The 19,050-nt window shown below is 30.7% G+C and overlaps 1 protein-coding gene across 2 annotated transcripts in view; it reads right to left on the bottom strand.

Moving 5' to 3' along the window:
• Positions 1-16,200, bottom strand: part of LOC134700393 (FRAS1-related extracellular matrix protein 1-like) — a 40,587-nt gene extending 24,387 nt beyond the window's left edge. The window contains exons 1-2 of one of the 2 annotated variants that reach the window (XM_063561779.1): positions 15,622-16,200; positions 12,692-13,112 (exon numbers count right to left, since the gene is read on the bottom strand). In XM_063561779.1, coding sequence (XP_063417849.1) covers positions 12,692-12,910 — 219 coding nt within the window. In that variant the 5' untranslated portion in view covers positions 12,911-13,112; positions 15,622-16,200. Of the gene's footprint in view, positions 1-12,691; positions 13,113-13,228; positions 13,350-15,621 lie in introns of those variants that run through there. The other variant, XM_063561780.1, reaches the window with a different exon arrangement.
• Between the last annotated feature and the right edge of the window lie 2,850 nt (positions 16,201-19,050).

The raw sequence follows: 19,050 nt of genomic DNA on the forward strand, positions 1-19,050 counted from the left end.
CACAAACATGTATGGAGGTTAGAGAGTTATACCCTTCCTTTGCTTACATTGTTTACATATTTGAAAGTGAGCTAATGGATTTAACTTAGCTGTGTTTTATTAAGATCTCTTATAGTGGAACTTTTAATTACATATTCGTCATGATGTAATTTTATTTCGCAAACATATTAATTAAGAATAGGAGGTATTTGATTTGTGAGTGCTGTGCATCTTGAACTGTAATTCTGTCAGATTATATAATCAATCTACATTTGTTACACATTTATACAGGCCATAAATTAAACTCATTGCCACATTATTTCTTCCCAAACACATTTTATCTGTTTTGTGCACTGTATGACCAATATATATCAATTGTTGTAGCTTGCTTTCATTTAAAGATAATCTAAAGCAACAATGTTAATAGCAATTTTGATATAAAATCGAATTGCTACGTTAAATTACATATACTTTCTAGAGTTAATGTAGTAATTTCATTAGATACATATGTCACAATACCGACATGAATGGAACAATATTTTTTTCGTCAATACTGAATGGACATAAGATTTTTAAGGTATAAAACTGTCATACAAAAACCAGTTTGCAAACGGTAAGGCCTTCACGTGATTAAGTTCATGGAGTCGGTATTCCAGGAATGGAAAGGATTGTACCCTTTGTTTTTGGCAAGTGCGTTATCCGGAAAAGGTAAAACATCACCAACAAGTTTTTTGTTTAAACAGCGGAAATCATGACAAAACCCGTACAAGATAAAGTATATGAAGTCGGAATAAATTTTCATCTCAGATATAATACATATGAAAATACATAGAATGTATAATAGTAAAAAATCTATAATTGTACAGTTAAAACTATATGTTTTCAATATTTATAACAGGTCTGCTGTGGTTTTCAGTTTGGGCTACAGGCCTTGTCCATGTTCGTCTTTCCCACATAACACTGACAATAGATTGCATTAAAAAAACAAAGCAGCAATGGAGGTATATAATTACCCTCAAATTTTTTCAAATGTTTATAAAACGCAGAAAATAACAAACATTTAATTAATGAGCCTGTTCTTATATTTCTTAGTTATACTTTCCCAAACATTGGAAATTCTAATAAGATAAAAATCCTACAATTTTCATATTAACAGCTGATGCAAGCTAATACGTGTCATTACTTACGGAAACTACTTCTTATTTCACTAAACCGATTAAACTTAAAATAGAATTCCGAACACCTGAACCAGACCTAACGCACGGCAATCTTTTTGTCTCTGTACAGAGAAGCTTACTGAAATAACGTCTTGATAAATAGACCTTGTTCCGTATGAACACAAGGATATCAAATAAACTTAAATGAATTTGAAACTACATCAGATTATCTTGTTTCAATAACATTTTTAAGTTCTTTTCTTTTGTGTCGTATAATTTTGTATATGTTAACATCACTAATTAATTAAAGAGACATAGTTGCATGCTGCGTCATTTATTCCCTGTTGGATAGTTGTGTCTTTGACAATCATACCACAGCCTACTAACCGTTTTATCTGTTTTGTTTGACACCTGGTGTTTTTTAAATTCAAACTTTGAAAAAAATTGATTAATAACAATCTTGAGATTGCTCAAATATTTCAGGGTCTGGATGGGGTCATTGTTCTTTATGACTACTCTATTCTGTATAGTTCCCCGATTAATCTCCATTCTTCACATTGTAGCACTATGTTACTCAGTTGTTTTTGTTTTTTATTTGTGCCTATTTTACTATGAAAAACAAATAGCCAATTATTTTTTATTCTGTATACAGCATCCAAACTCTGATAAATTACACAAATTCTTTGATCAAACGAATATAGTATAACAGATGTTTTGTAGAAGATAATACAAAGCTATACACTTTTTCTTTAGTAATCTAATTTTGACCAGAACTACCCTGATGGTTTACAAAAAAGAGAAAATGCTAATTGTAAAATTAGCGTTAAATAAGATAAAGATAAAATGATTATTGTTATTAGTGGTAGATAGACGCGCGCTTCAGCAAGTGTGTGGTTAGTTACACCAACTAACACCACTAAAATATAAGCCCTGGCATATTTCTCTGCTTTTTGGGTTATTCTTATAGCAAAAGGAGTCAAGTATATTTTTTTTATTATGTGTGTTATTTGTAAAGAATTATTATATCCAATATAAAACTAGCCTTTCCCATATATGTGTCCACTACTGCAATAGCTAAGTTACAAGAAGATGCTTATATAATCCAGGTACTTTTGATAACTATTGTATGCACATTGAACGACAAATTTATGTGACGTATATAATTTTTCTGACGTCAGACACTCAAATCAATCCATGTGTTCGTAGATAGTAGATGTTGTTGTGTCCTGTTAAATTGTTATACGATGATGACTGATGTTCCCATATTTTGACTATTTTATTGATTGTGCCTGTTTATTTAACGCATCATGTAAATGTAACGGAATTTGATGAGTCTGTTATTAAAGTGAGAGGGTTAGCGCTATAGAACCAGGTTTAATCCACCATTTTCTACATTTGAAAATGCCTGTACCAAGTCAGGAATATGACAGTTCTTGTCCATTCGTTTTTGATGCGTTTTGTTTTTTGATTTTGCCATGTGATTATGGACTTTCCTAATTGATTTTCCTCTGAGTTCAGTATTTTTGTGATTTTACTTTTTATTTTTTATATCAAAGAAACATTTATACTTTTATGATGGTTAGTTTACAGTGAACGCGAACTTAACAAAATTATACGAAACGAAATATATTGCTTTAAAAATATAATTAATAAACTGAATAAATCAAGTTCCATCGTCCTAGTTCATATGTAATATGAGAAATATATGGGCTGTGTATACAAATTGTGATTTGGAGAAGCGCCAATACAAATTTGCTTCACGGATACCATATATTCCCGTATATACCATCTGCTATTTCAAATCATTTGTTGATATTATAACTTAGATGTCACTTAAAGGTTTGATCTCGATTCCTTCATACGGGCATCTCGAGACGGGCATCTGAGCTGTTGTTGGTATTTTACCATTACATGTTTACCTATGGCTGAATAAACATTATCGACAGTTTCATGGTATGCTTCATTAGAATTTTTCAGATATTGACAAGCAAAGAATATATTTGCTGCATTACTGAGCCTTTCTTAATTGTTCTGTCAGAAAACGATAAAACAATATTAGCAACACTTGTGCAAAATTACAAATAAGTGCCTTGTTGTTTTATCATTGCAGACATAGAATTGCTTTTACATCGTATAATAAACATGTCTTTGATATCAATCCGATTTTAGCTCCATTCAATCAGAATTATAAATTCTTAGACGAAGTTGTCTTTAGCTTTGTGTCATAGTGATTTATGGGGTTTTCTGGAAGTATACAAATTTTCTTTATTTTTTTTCTCCATATCCCGAAGTTAATCTGTACAATCCTTCTTTGCAGTCATGTCTATAATCATAATCTTGTTTATGCCAGTTGTTTATCAGTGGCTTAGCTGCACAGCACAGTTTACAACTCCCTAAGGCAAAGATAAACTTGGCTAATCTTTTTTAGGTTCCCTTTTGGTCATATGTATTGCTTCTAACAGTTCTACATATATATATATATATATATTCATAACTGAAGGTTTGAGCGTTTACAACAAATGTAGCCCAGAAAAGCACTTCGGTTGCATGACATGCTATTTACATTTTTGAAAGTGAACTCATCCTTGCAGTTTGATAAAGCTCCTTTTGATGATATGTTTATTTTCGAATAAACAAAATCTTTGGTTAATACAATGACACATTGTATCCAGTTTAAAAGGTAACAAAAATTGTACAAATATAAGATATTTTGAAATAAAAGACTTATGACATATCCTATTACCAGAGTCTCATATTTATATATATAATTCTTTATTGCAAAACAAACACAAACCAATTTTGGTTTTAGCAATATAGAGACAAAACAAACATAAGAAACTGAAACTCAGCAATAATAATATACATGTTATTGGTCATATATCGTTATCATTTTCCTTTGCTGTCATCTTTTTTATGTTGCTATCGTGTATTTTAATTGATGTGGTTATACAATGCTTGTAAAATAAAGTACTTTTGCCAAACATTTAGCCGATGAAAAGTGCAGGGATTTTTTGCAGACATATATCTAACGACAGATACTGTGTTTGATTAGTATTTTTCAGTGAGTTCCGTCTCATTACGTTGATGTTATGCTGCGAAGCTGTGCAATGCTATACATATAATCTGTTTTACACTACCAGCAGCATGCAAGCTATCATATCTAACATGCAATCAGCTGAGGTAAAATAATTACCGTATTCCTGTTGAATAGTTTAAATTTTCAGTTTATATATCTAATGGCCAATATTTCTTAAAGAAAATATATTAACTGTTGTTAGAACAGTTGCTTCCGTGCCAATAAAAACTGAAAGGATCATTTATATCTATTGATGTTACTGCACCATAAATCACTAATGGTTGATCGGTCTCTCGTGGACTTAAATATCCGTTTTACTATTAACTAATTTTAATTGACTCTTTGTAAATTACCAAGTAAACGATGCAATTTTTTTTTATTTTCATGATCAATAGAGCAACATATTTTATAAAGGCCTTAAACTATAAATTTAGACACATGTGTTTATATATATAACATGGTCTATAAACCAGGAAAACTTGACTTTGTCCAGTTGAATGTGAAAAGACCCTGGAGTCGAAGTGCAGGTGTGGAGTCGTAGCAAATCATTTTATTTTCAATTGCTAAATATTTATTGTAAGCGATTTAACACTGAGGCAAATATCCAGCCTTATTATTTATCTTAAATAAAGCAGTTGTCAAAGAAATGAAGTAGGTGAGTTATTGAAGAAACATCTTCATCAGTAGGGGGCCTAGGGGTTGACTTCTGTCTAATCATTCAACATCACAACTCTACTAATTCGCCATTTGTAATTTACAAAATTATCACTTGCAGCAAAACCAGTTTTTTGCACAAATTCTTTTCATTTTTAAATGCATGTTTCAGTCGTTTTTGCTTTGAGCTTTGAAGATCAAAGGGAAATTTAAATGCAGTTTCCAGATGCGGATAGAAAGTCGAAATCAAATTGAATAATTTTTGTTTTATCCGTTTAAAAGTGTTTTACCAGCGTTATGAAGTTAGATTTATGAACATTTACGAGCAAAGAAGCATAAAAATACATGACATTCCGCATTATTTGGTATTGTATACCTGTAAATCCATCAAGCTACCAGAACAAATACTTCAGTACAAATAAATTTAGAAAAGAAGCATGCAACATCCGCCTTTCCAGAAGTATGAACGTTTACATTATTCAATACCAAGATTATTCAAAAGTGTATACAAAAAGACATTCATCATGCAAAATAGACGGTAATTAACTACACATGATTAACTTTTCAAAGTGTCAAGTGGCTAACCTCGTGTCTCGATCACTATAAATCAGAATTAAGTTGATATTCATCGTGTCTTCCGTTTCATCCAAAATATTCAAAATTAATAAATATAACTTTTAAACTCAGCGGGGATAGCATTCCTTGAAACGTATTATGATTTGGCAAAATTATTTTTGTGAATGCACATGGCTAGATAAATTCAAAAACGTTTCTTGATCAAAATTTCTGTAAAGTACGTTTTCGTTATTGTTTTCTTTTTGTGGTTGTTGTTCTGACCATAAACTATGAATGGGATTTTATTATCGTCTACATATTTGAATATATTAGAAAGTAATATAGTTAATTAATTTTGAGCGTATTGTCTCGTCAAGAAAAATTACAATTATTAAACACGTAAGCACACCTTGAAGTTGCAAAATCATGAGATTGGGAGTATCGTGAACCATGCAACAATTGAACTCTTTTTCCATTAACAAAAGAAATTCTTTTAACTTAGGAAAAGATCATACTTAGACCGAATTCCACAAGCAAAAGCTCCGATGAAGCGCATTCGTTAGGGCGTAGATTGTATACTAACTTTGCTCAAAGTTTTATCTTATTTATGTGGTGTTTATTTTTGCTCTCAAGTTTAGTTTAATAATACAAATGTGTACCCTACAGTGTGTTCCTATAACATTGAAAGCGAACAGTATTGTTGGGTTTATTTGTTTAAAGGAGAATACACAAGAAAAATTTCAATTGGTTCTGTTTACCGGAAATGTAACCCTTCTTGACCGTATACACCTCTTTTTAAAAGATCTCAACTTATCGTGAAGAACGCTTCAGAAATCTCATCTCATTATGAAGAGATTAACAAATCAGAATTTTGATGAATAAAAACGCCATTAAAGTGACTACAATGACAAGTATTCTATAGAAGTCTGAATAGGTGATGACTTGATTTTTGATGGAGTACACGAATCTTTTCACCCCACCACGACTACCATTCAACAACTGCTCAATAGATACTTAAACCAATTGCTGTGATAATGTGAATTTTATTACTTCTTAAGCACTTCTACAACTGATATATTGTCAAAAATGATTTAATGTGCTAAAAATTCAATTTTCAGCTCAAGAAACAGGTTCCTGACTAAACATTTAAAGGAGGAAAAACGTTCCCGGATAAACATCAAATAATATAATGTTTATATAAAATTCAGAGGATGTTGTATGATTGCAAATGAGACAACTTTCAACATGATCACCAAATGACGTAGAAGTTCTATCACTCTGATTAGGAGAAAACAATGTCATTTGGTAAACAGGGCACAAACATGCACACAATCCGCACAAATATGCAATTCTTAGAACTTCAAAAGTATAAATTTCAAATTTTGCAACAAGCCTTTTTCTTTTGAAATGATTTATCAGTTTTTGAAAGTAAGATGATATCTTGTTTATGACCCGTTTGACTTGAAGAGTAAAAAGTATTTTCTGATTAGAATTTGCGCTCATTTAATCATAAACTGTTCACGTTCGAGGTTTTTTATCGCCAGTTTGTTCTGGAACATGCTGAGGCATTAGAAGCCCTAGATATAATCCATGATCGTTTCATTGTTGTTTACAAAGAAAAAGATAATATAATCGTCTTAAAATGATGTTGTTAACATTCAAGCTGTACCAGGTTGAAAGTTTCTTGAAGGTTTAAGACGAATAAGATATAGATAAATGGGCGAGCGAGGTAACGCTAAGATGAGATATCTGAAGGAAATTAGATATAAGTATTAATCTGCATTTAATGATTAAGTTATAAACTATTACAGGTTTTGTACTCTATAAACCTTTTCGTTGGCTATAAATCTACATAGTATTATTGCATTTTTTCTACATTTTCAGGCGTTCGGCTTTGAAAACAGCGGCGAGTTTAGATGAAACCAGACTAAAAGAAAGACCTATAGCTGTATGATTGATTATTGAACACCGAAGATCATCGAAGGCAAGGCTAATTATCATATTAAGACATTCTTCGCGTTTACTACACATCAACGGAATCGTAATAAGAAGAAACAGTGTGTTATTCAAAGCTATGCTTTTGGAGGTGTAGCAACGTAAAACATAATTTAACGGTTGACCTTGTTGTTAATTAATACATCATAGATATTATGCATGCATGGTCGAATGAAACTGTTAATATTACTAAAGCAAATCTGAAATTCAAACGGACTTCAATTAACAGGAGTAAAGAGCAATTTGATTTACTATGTATAGATTCTAGAATTTCTATAATTCAAAAGAAACCTATCTGAAATTTATCTTGCTCATTTACATACATATTAGAAACTATAAACAACACAAGACATATGTAATCAGGAACTCTTTTGGACACTTTTGGACTCTCTTTTATACATTAAAGATACAGTGCACTTTTTTTGCTGTGTGAAACGTAATGATTAACGCTTTAATTACTGAAAATGTATACAACTCTATGAAACCTAAGTGTTATTTCAAATTCTCAATGTCTAAATGGACGTGATGCGATGTTAAATGTAGATTTGAAAGTATAATTGGTCTCGTATATTTTCTTTTTCCTTCCATTTGCATGACATAACATTTTTTCAAGAGCATATTTAAAATATTCAGTAGCATATATTAGTTACACAAAACGAATCTCTCCTATTGTGTCTTGTATATGAATGAATCGGTAATAACAGAGTGTCAATTTAAAGCTATAATTCACTATGTCAGAAGGACTGGTAGATTTGTCTGTCAACAAGTTTATAAAATGGTTCTTGACCTTCGTTACTCGTGGGTAGAGAATACAAATGTCAGAAAAATAAGGTTCTATCTTATCACAATATCTTTCATGTGAAAATTTCCTGACTTTAAACACCTGGTATATAACCTTTGCATTGTCCATCGTCCGTCAGGCAAAAATATTTCAGCCTCATGTTTACCTGGTATTTTGATTTGACAATTTATATTCCCCCTCACGGAAGTGTCTTAGATAGTAAATAGAGTATATCATCTTATTCGATTTAATTTAAGCTAAACGGTTGAACGTAGATTAACTATGTTATTTTAACTCATTACAGTTACTTTATACTTGTCGGATTTTAGACATCTGCAACCCCCCTTTATTTTGCCAAGTTGAGGTAGTGCCCGTTTTACCCACATTAAGCTAATGTTTCAAACCATATATACATATATATCTTCCATTGCAGTTTATGAAAGATGAATTTTCATATTTCTAAAAAAAAAATCAGCAAAGTATAAACCAATTCTTATATATAACTTGGTACCAAAATCTAAAATAAGCCAGTGATATTTCCTTTCTATGGAAGAAAGGTTATTTTTACTTAAATAATGTACTAGTTTCTTTCTTTCAGTATTACTACGTGCGTGTAAGGTGTAATGTTTTCTTCCCTGACTTTTTACCCCCTAAATTCATTAAAAATAACTAAGAAAGAAAGAAAACATAATGCATAGCTTAAAAATTGCTCAAGGCGAACCTACATTACTATTGTAAATGGCTTATTTTATGCCATCCTTTCTCCATGTAGTTCCGTTATTTCGTCCGGGATCACGAACATATAACCCAGAGTAAGAGAAAACGATGAGATTCGTATTGTAATTTTATGTTTCCCATGATTTTAAATGCATAATTTGAATTTATTATTGGAATAGAATTGCTATTCTGTAGATTGTAGGCGTGTCAAACCAAAAGTCATAACTGATGTTAAATGCGTATGTACTTTGCTTTAATTTTAATTTATGTAACTGTAAATAGTGACATTATGCATTATTTGTTGAAAATATAATACAATTATTTTCCTTTTGAATAAAAGTTTTTTTTAGAAGAAAGTAAAATGTTAAAAATTAGCACAGGTGTCATGTGCAAATAAAATTTAATTTTACGACTTTGATGATAACCATCTGAGTATATATCTCAACAAACTTTCAATAGCAATGTAACTTGAAGATATTGATAAGATACAATCTAAATTCCTAACTTTTTCATATACTTAGCAACTTATAACGGTATGGTATCTTCGAGGGAAAAGAAAAACAAAACAAATACAAAAAAAAAAATGTTTCTACATGTCTATGTATAAAGTGATGGAAATTAATACGTTTCAGTAAGTTTTTCTTGGCTACTGTTATCAAATTGTGTCGAAAGTGATGCTTCTTCTATCAAACCATTTCAAAAATATTTCAACGGCCGACGGTCGGACGAGTAAGATTGTAGATGGCGTTTACAGAACAAAGAACACTAGACCAGAAGACTAAGATCGAAAGAATAACAGACCAGCAGACCAAGATCGACAGAATAACAGACCAGCAGACCAAGATCGACAGAATAACAGACCAGAAGACCAAGATCGAAAGAATAACAGACCAGAAGACCAAGATCGAAAGAATTACAGACCAGAAGATCAAGATCGAAAGAATAACAGACAAGAAGAAGAATAACAGGCCAGACGAATAAATGATAGAGGAAAATGGCATGAAAAAAATAAACTATAGAATTGAAAAACACACACCATTCAGAACCTCCTGTGTAACGTATCATATAACCTTTTGGATTGTTCTCTACACTGTAAGATATATCACGGGATAAAATGTCTGCAGTCCTTTAAAATCCTGCCCCTTTACCTTTTTTTTTCTTTCTAAACGTAGAAAAATTTACATATCCTGTCATTGTAGAGCGTTCAACTTCATGAACAACATTATATGAAGAATAAAAACGCAACATATTTGTGGTTTTGTTGTCCGACGATTTCATCTATATTCCAACTACACATATACTCTCCGAGTTATTGTTCGTACTATTTCAGTAAAAATAAAAGTATTTTTGAACATTAATGTCAATTATTTTTTACCTATACATATTTAACATAATGATCGATAGTATCACTTTTAATTTAATATTTAATCCATTTTTTTCACTTATCGTGACCTATCAATTTTCAAATGTGACAAGTAAGGCTTATTTAACAAACAAATAAAAGTCTTCAGTGGAAATTGCTGTCATTCAGATATATGTACCTTTGACAGTTTCAATTAAAACTGATCACAAATATATAATTGTTTTCAATCTCAATGAAATTTAAAGTACAGATTTCTTTTCTCTCGCATTCCTGTTTTTGATATATTTTAATATGAAGTTAAAGAAGAGAAATGTGATATACAACTTCGTGGGGCATTAATGAGAAAGTTATTTAAGTTTCAACAAAAAGAATATGAGAACTGCCATTTTTTTTATATAAAAAATTAATATGAAAATGTATCGTACCACTCTAGCGTGTCAACACAAAATAAGAAAACGTTAAGTTTGCCTGTGGTGTAACTACCTTTAACATAAGTTATGATGCTTCTCGTTTGTTCTAATAGATTTCCGCAATTATTATTTATATTGTCAAAGTTGTTATTATATATACAACATTTTGTTTTATTGTTTGCAACGTTTCAAAAAAGTCCCCAATTGAAACCATTTGGGTGAAAGATGATATGGGTTAAACACCAACGAGACAGCAACCTAACACACATAGATCAACTGGTCCGAGAACACAATTAATTCGTAGTGCATTTCTTTTAGAACATAAATGAAAATTAAAAAAATCCCACCTGCGCTTTCTCAATGAAATTTTTACAGTGTGTTGTACTACTTTTGGGACAAATTATATCAAAATTATAGAAAACTTCATCGCCTCTAACTCAAAATATGGACAATTTTGTGTTAAGGGTGTCTTGAAATCTTTTGACAGCTTCCGAAGTGCTAATTTTTAACCTTTTTCAGCTGGACAAAATCACTACTTTCCTGTAAAATTCTGGACCCAAATTTTTTTACAGTGTAATTTCACCCCCATACTTACAATTTGAGGCATTAAACATGGAGAAATAAATTTGGAAGGGGTATAAAAATTATTGGCAAGTAACCCACTGTTAACACTAGGGACTATATTCGTGATCAAGGGACGACAATTGTGGTCTCGGACCAACTTTGGTAAGATCTACTGACTATAGGTAATCCAAAAGGTTTACAACAACTGATGAGAGCGTATGATAAGGTATACAAAGTCTAATTGTGCGCATATAGTTATGTTAGGGTTGTCCGCATTCTAGAGCGCATGAATAGGTTATAATCAGCTACAATTTTCGCGAATACAACGTCTAAATCAGCCCACTTGTGTATCTAGCATATGGCAAGGTCTAAATCAGTACGATTTTTCGCGTGTGGTTAGGTTTAGCTTGGACAAATTTTACAGCATACTGTAAAGATTTTTATCAACCCAATTATGAACGTATGGTCTAGGTTTAAATTTGCCAATTTATACGGTTAGGTTTTAGTTTAGTTCTATATTTAGAGAGTACGGTAATTTTTAAATCAGCCGTAGGTTTTAATCAGATTTATTATAGACAAGAAATTAGCCTTATTCCAGACCATATAAAAAAAAGGAAGATGTGGTATAATTGTCAATGAGACAACTCTCTACAAGAGAACAAAATGACACAGAAATTAACAACTATAGGTCACACTACGGCCTTCCACAATGAGAAAAACCCATACCGCATAGTCAGCTGTAATAGGCCGCCAAATGACGTTGTAAAACATTTCAAACGAGTAAACTAACGGTCTGGTTTATGCAGTTGTTGATAAATTCAACAGAAAAGACTGAATTCTCAATAGACAAGACTATACGATGAATCAGTGACAGAAACTGACGAGAAGCACGCAGGGTTTTTCATCATTAAAGCAAAATAAATGACTTTTCATGTATATATTGCAGCTCGTCATTTAAAAAAAACACACAAAAAAACGAAAAGAAAATATGCAAAAAGAATTTAAAAGTAAACTAACATACAGACTTTAAAAAAAACATTTAAAGACAACATTGACATGATTAGATAAAAGAAACTCCGAAAAGGATATAAAAAATTGGTAGATAAAAGTACTTCACTTTAAAATATTACTATTTCGTTTGATATCGTTTTAAAGTATAAGATAAAATTATTATGAAAAAAGAGATTACACAACCTCAAGACAGGTTATGTTACAATTTTGTATGTTTTTGACACTTTGGTTAAAAGTTTTGAATACAGAAATTAATAAAACAGTAAGAAGTTCTCTTAAATTGTTTTCTCAACATGCAAGAACTATTAATTTCTTAAATTTTTTGCTGCTTTTTTTGCAAAGAATATTTTTTTGCAAGTTTTATTAATGTTATTTTACCTTTGTAGATAAGATAAGATAAAAAAAATATTTTGAACTTTATGTACTTACATGTGGTTCTACGAATCCTACTCGTTGTGTGATAGGGTCATTTCTAACGACTTCTACTCTACATTCGTCCCCCTTTTCTGTTAGAGTGAACCGGATATCATCACGTTTAAGATACACGCTTCTTCCTATTTTGACTGTTAATTCCTTAGTATCCATCACAATTTGACAATAAGCACATAATGAAAGCAGCGACAAAACTGCAAATCGTAAAATTTTCATTTTTACACTGTCATAAATTGTCAGTGCTTAGTTAATCCATTTTAAAACACATTTACTTGACAGCTTCCATCACTGCTCTTTTCTTTGTTTCACAAATTTTTTTAAAAAAATTTCTCACACAAAATAACTTTCACATTTTCACTTTTTTGTAGACTTTCTCCTTTATTTAGACACAATCCTCTCTTAGAAAACAAACAAACACCTGCAAAAATAAACAGCTAATATAAATCCATTTTCCAACATTCGTTAAGCTTTTCGTTTAATAATTATATAGCTAATAATTACACAAAGGGAACATGCAGAAGAGAAAAAGCGAACCGTAAAATCAACAGCATAAGCAATGCCCACAAAAAAATGTTACTATGACTTATTTTCGCTGCAATGTCAACACATAAATATGAACGCCTTCTAACGAGGAGCACGTTGACTGTTTTGAGTGATTATAGGTGTTTAAGATCATGAAATCTAACAATGCGACTTTAAAAGGGCCATATTTAGTATGGAATTAAAATAAAATAGATTAGGTAAGGTGAGATTACACTTATATAAACAAAGATTTACGTTTTAAGAATTATATACAGTTAGTTTAATCGTCTACTTTCTTACTTTAGATTTGTGATATATCTTTTTGAGTGTCAGGTTTGGCTTGTTGACTGTAACAAACATTACAATCTATCAAATACCTCACCGTTTTACCTGATAAAGTTCACACCTTGCTTTTCAGTTTGCATTTAAAATTTAATTTGATTTTCTTTTTTTCCTTTGCGTGAAAAATACTTCAAATTGAAAAATATTTTTGATTGAAAAAAAACTTCTTAAGTTTTTCATGTCTGTAGGCATTGTTTTCGTTTCTATATATACTATTTGTATCTTGAATTGGTCTTTATAAGACGTGTCTAAAAGCTATTCATTCCTTTATACTAAGCGAATATCAAGATGTTAAAATAAATTGTGACATTAATAGAAAAAAATATTGTAAAGATTGCAGTTAATGAATTATAAACAGATTTATACTACTGACACCTGTACCTTATTTTTACAAGACAATTAGGTGCGTGACAAATGTTAATAGATTTGACATATTAGTCCATCCGATATGTCATTGTTCAGATTAACATAAAAAAGTGTGTAAGTTTCTTTAAAATTGTAAATGAAAGTATTTGCAACATCTGCAGAACAAGATTTGAATCTTAAAAAAATAATTGTCATAAATATTGTAATTTTGTTTTATCATGGATGTAAGTATTTGGTGTTAAATAAAATATTCGTATGAAAGTTTATATACACATTGTGCCAATCATAAACTGTCCTGTTGCTATATAAATAGAAAAATACTGAAATTATTGGTATAGGTCATAGATGAGAAACGAATTCACTGACTTTACTTAAACCCGAATCCCCACATATTTACTTTCAAAACATCTAGATCAAACATAAGGTACGTAACTTGTTCACATGTTCCCGTTAAAACAAACAACAATTATAACGGTAAACAACGAAAGAATGGGAACATTATAATAATTACAGAAAAATGTCCGCACACAAAGGAATCTATTCGGGTATGTAAATAAAATATGATAAAACAAAATCCTAAAATCAATTGAGATAATCTGGTAAACCGTTTTCATGTCATGCACCCAATATGCTTAAATAAATGTTAAAAGAATTATCGCTAAAATAATTTTTGAAATTTGATAACCATATATTTGAAAATAGCGATGATGGTAAATTCGACTGAGCGGAAGACATTGGTTTTAATATATCTTGAATGATAATAGAATTGGTATGTGGGGTGCAAGTATACAGAAAGTCACGCAAACTGTCAACCAAAAATAACAGGTGTTCTAATCTAAGTTACACCTGTAGAGAATAGTCAGTGTTTTGTTACTTTCATACCTGCTCAACGGAAAAAAATAATTCAATGGACATAAAAGTAAGGTATGCGGACAATATGCAACCGCGATACGAAAATATAACAATAAAATCCATTACTTCATAAAAAGAGCGTATAAATCGACATTGTACGGTAACAAACGGCCAAAGATAGCGATCTTAATATGAGAAAGTTTATTTTACATAACAAACGAATGGATGCTTTAATAATATTCGTAGACGAGTTTCTAACGTTTAATTACGCAAAAAATCAATAAAAACTCCTTTACAATTCATAATATATTATACTCTTAAAATATTTTTAACCACATATAAAGCAATTACACTCCAATAAAATATGGAAGTAAATCAAAGTTATGAAAGAAACACGCTCGTAGCAATGATGCTAGATATTTGTAACTATTATCTTAATCATTTACATTTAATATATTCTCTAATAAAACATTGCTTATTCGTGTTACAGCCAAACTATTCTATCATTAATCTCTTTCAGTCAAACAGGGTCAACACCTATCCACATATAAACCCGCTTATCTTTGTAAACTTGTATATAGTTGTAAAATGACATCATTTGCAGTACATTATTATAAACTTCGCTTATCTTCGAGAAAGTATAAAAAGTATATGTTTTCATTTAGAAATTAGTTCAGTTAATAATTACTTACTTAGACGAAATATCAACATATAAACCCGCGTATCTTTTTAATTGTAAAATGACAACATTTGCAGTACATTATTATAAACTACGCTTATCTACGAGAAAGCATAAAAGTATATGAATTTCCATTTAGAAATTAGTATATTTAATAATTACTTACTGAGACGAAATATGTATATCCTACAGAGTCCTGACACGGGTTTCTCAAATTTAAACTTTTAACTGTAGAAACTTTGTTGTACAACCAAATAAATCATCTTATATTCATACACTGATGTTCCAAAAGTGAAAAGATTTTTTAATCAATTTTACTAAAAATTATTCCAGTGCTTTCAAATGAAAAATATTCGTGTTCAATTAGACTTAAAGATGATATACATCATGGGGATGTCGTACGCCCATTTTACGGTTGACTTTCTAAAAATTCAAATGCTTCATTTAATAATATTGATAATACTCCTTCCAATAAGAAATTTCCAATGCACATATTTTATTCGATGTCCATTCAATCAAATCACATACAAGAATTTTCACTTGACAAAATAATGCCCAGTTTGACATCAAAAACGGAATAATTGAATTTGTTTTATTTTAATTTCACAACAAAATTATTCTAACACGAGATATTCACATCAATGGTACAAAATGTATCTAAATCTCTAATCATATTTCTCGCGTGCACCTTTAGAGATTTCTTCTGTTGTGTTTTACCACGTGACCATGCCTATCATAGCCGTCATATAAAACCTTTAATTTTTTCTATTGAGTATAAGACTGTCTTTAATAGCCAGGTAGAAAACATAGTTAAATTAATGATCTCTTATTTTCCCACACCTTTTTACCTATGCAGGTTCATATAACATTCTTGCTGTTTATATATTTTTCACCGCTGTAATTATTCTTCGACAGAAATAACTTTCTATTTGACTATCTAATTAAAATTAATAGCATTGATTAGTCCCTATATGAATCATGTTCTGTATTTGAACATTACCATTGATTATATACATTTTTCATTTTTTAAACAAGTTTCTCTATAAATTGCATGTTAGTCTGTCACATGAGGCATGCCAGTTTATGATATAGAACCCTTGAGACATGCCTTTATAATGAACTTTGCAAACCTCTTTATAAACATCACAGTTATTGTACTTTATTTATTTATCAGCAATTGTTTTATGCGTTGTTTTATTGTGTTCGAATGTTCTTATCATATGCATACTATGCATATACATAATAAATCTCTTGAACACATATCACATAGGGAGACTCGTACTTGTTCGACTCTTGTGTGTCCTTAAGCTAATCAATCGACTCATCATAAAGTATCTCCCCTGTGGTCAAAGTGCACACACAACCCAACTGTCGAGAACATTACTATTTTGTTTTTCTTTCATTGAATAAAAAATGCATGATTAATATTTCAAACTGAATTGTTTGTTCAAGTTGTATCATTTCATCTTTGATCTTGCTCCGTTTATCGAACTTGAAAACACATGTATATTGTATTGTATTGTATTGTATTATTGTATTTTATTGTATTGTATTGTATCGAATTGTATTGTATTGTATTGTATTGTATTGTATTGTATTGTATTGTATTGTATTTGTATTGTATTGTAGTATATTGTATTGTATTGTATTGTATAATTTGTATTATATTGTATTTTAATGTAATTATAATTTTTATTGTATAATATTGTTTTGTATAATTTGTATTGTATTGTATTGTTTTGCATAATTTATATTGCATTGTATTGTACAAAAACGCTCAACAGCAGTGTAACTTCAGGTCGTGAGGGGAAACATGTTTTTTTTTCTTTATACGAGCCATATATATTCAGATGCGTTTCGAAAACATTATTTTTGACATTGATCACTTTGTTGAGATTGGAGAAATATATTTTCACAACGAAATTTGTGTCTACATTGTTTATTTGAATTACATTTTTGAAGATCAACTATCAATCTAACTTTATTACCGAACAAGTGCTAAGTTTAAATCTTTATGATAGGTATAAGGATTACAAACAGCATAAGAAAATGTATTAACGATTAGATTGCAATGTAATATATGTATTGATTGATTGATTTTGAAGTTCTTATTCAGATCGTCTATGCTGTTTACATAACCAATATGTAACACCAACCGTACGCAACACTTATAATAAAATTGAGAAAGGAACTGGTGAATATGTCAAAGCGACAACCACCCGACCAAAGAGCAGACAACAGCCGAAGGCAACCATGGCAATGGATCTTCAATGTAGCGATAATTCCCGCACCCGTAGGTGTCCTTCAGCTGGCCCCTAAAAATATGCATAATAGTACAGTGATAATGGACGTCATACTAAACTCCAAATTATACACAAGAAACTAAAATTTAAAATCATACAAGACTAACAAAGGCCAGAGGCTCCTGACTTGGGACAGGCGCAAAATTGCGGTGGGGTTAAACATGTTACATATGTACTACAGTTTTGTAAACACAATTCGAATAGCTCCATGAACTCCGGTCAATCAATCCTAAAAACTAAACGAAATCTTAGTCAATCTTGTCATCAACATGTTTCTGAAGCATCAACAACAGTGAAAAAAAGAGAGAGATATGATATTTAGTTGTTGAAAGATGTAGTTTTACTAATTATTTCTGAGGAGTATCACCGTCTCAATCAGTGCATGATTGAACAGATTAGTTTAGGCAATAATACTTGTGTGATTAGACAATCGTTTTTTTTTTTCTTCAAATAACACAAACATGAAAACTAATATTATATAGTCTTGAGGGTATCATTTACCTAGTGCTTCTGCATTGTGACAAGATTTGAACGATTTTGTAAAAATTCGAAGTAAGCTAGAACTATTGTTTTACACACTTGGAAACCCTTTCTCCTAAAACAAAACAAAAGAATTTGAATCTGCTTTTACTGATTGAAGGTAAGTTATTGCCATATTGATAACAAAAAATAATCTTTATAGCCTGTGCAAAGTTCTCAGTTAAGTAATATACATTTTATGCATAGTTTTAAATAAAGTTGAATATAACCAGTAGTGTTTTTCAAGTTTTAATTTAGAAAAAGACATCCTGTAACGAAAGAATTGCAGTTTTACAGATTTGGAAAAGACGTTATTTTGTTAATTTTTTACCCCACCCCTCGAATGTTTGGAGAAAAGTACCAAGAATCATACTCACATTATAGTTTAATCTTTTGTCATGTTTCATTTCTGCCAGACTTGTAGATCATTGTCTTTTTTCAGTATATAGCCCACTTTGCTAACGTGATATTAAAAAAACCCGACCAAAACAGTGTCCTGATAAATCATTTTACGAAATACGGAACTAACTTTCGGACAAAAATGAAGTTTAAGTATTTCAATCTGCAAACTCTCCTCGAAGCTTCGGTTGTAGGAAATAAACGTGTTGCTGCAACCAATGAGCATGGGTTTGAATATCGCTTTTGTATCTTTTAACTCACTTGAACTTTACACATGACTTTTTCCATCTAATTACTAGTATATTACAAAAGCCATTGCATGGTGTTGTCGTGTTTACAATGTTCTTCTTTTATTGATTGTTGTTGTACACCAG

The sequence above is a fragment of the Mytilus trossulus genome, unplaced genomic scaffold (genome assembly GCF_036588685.1).
Source record: "Mytilus trossulus isolate FHL-02 unplaced genomic scaffold, PNRI_Mtr1.1.1.hap1 h1tg000138l__unscaffolded, whole genome shotgun sequence".
Taxonomy (NCBI): Eukaryota; Metazoa; Mollusca; class Bivalvia; order Mytilida; family Mytilidae; genus Mytilus; species Mytilus trossulus.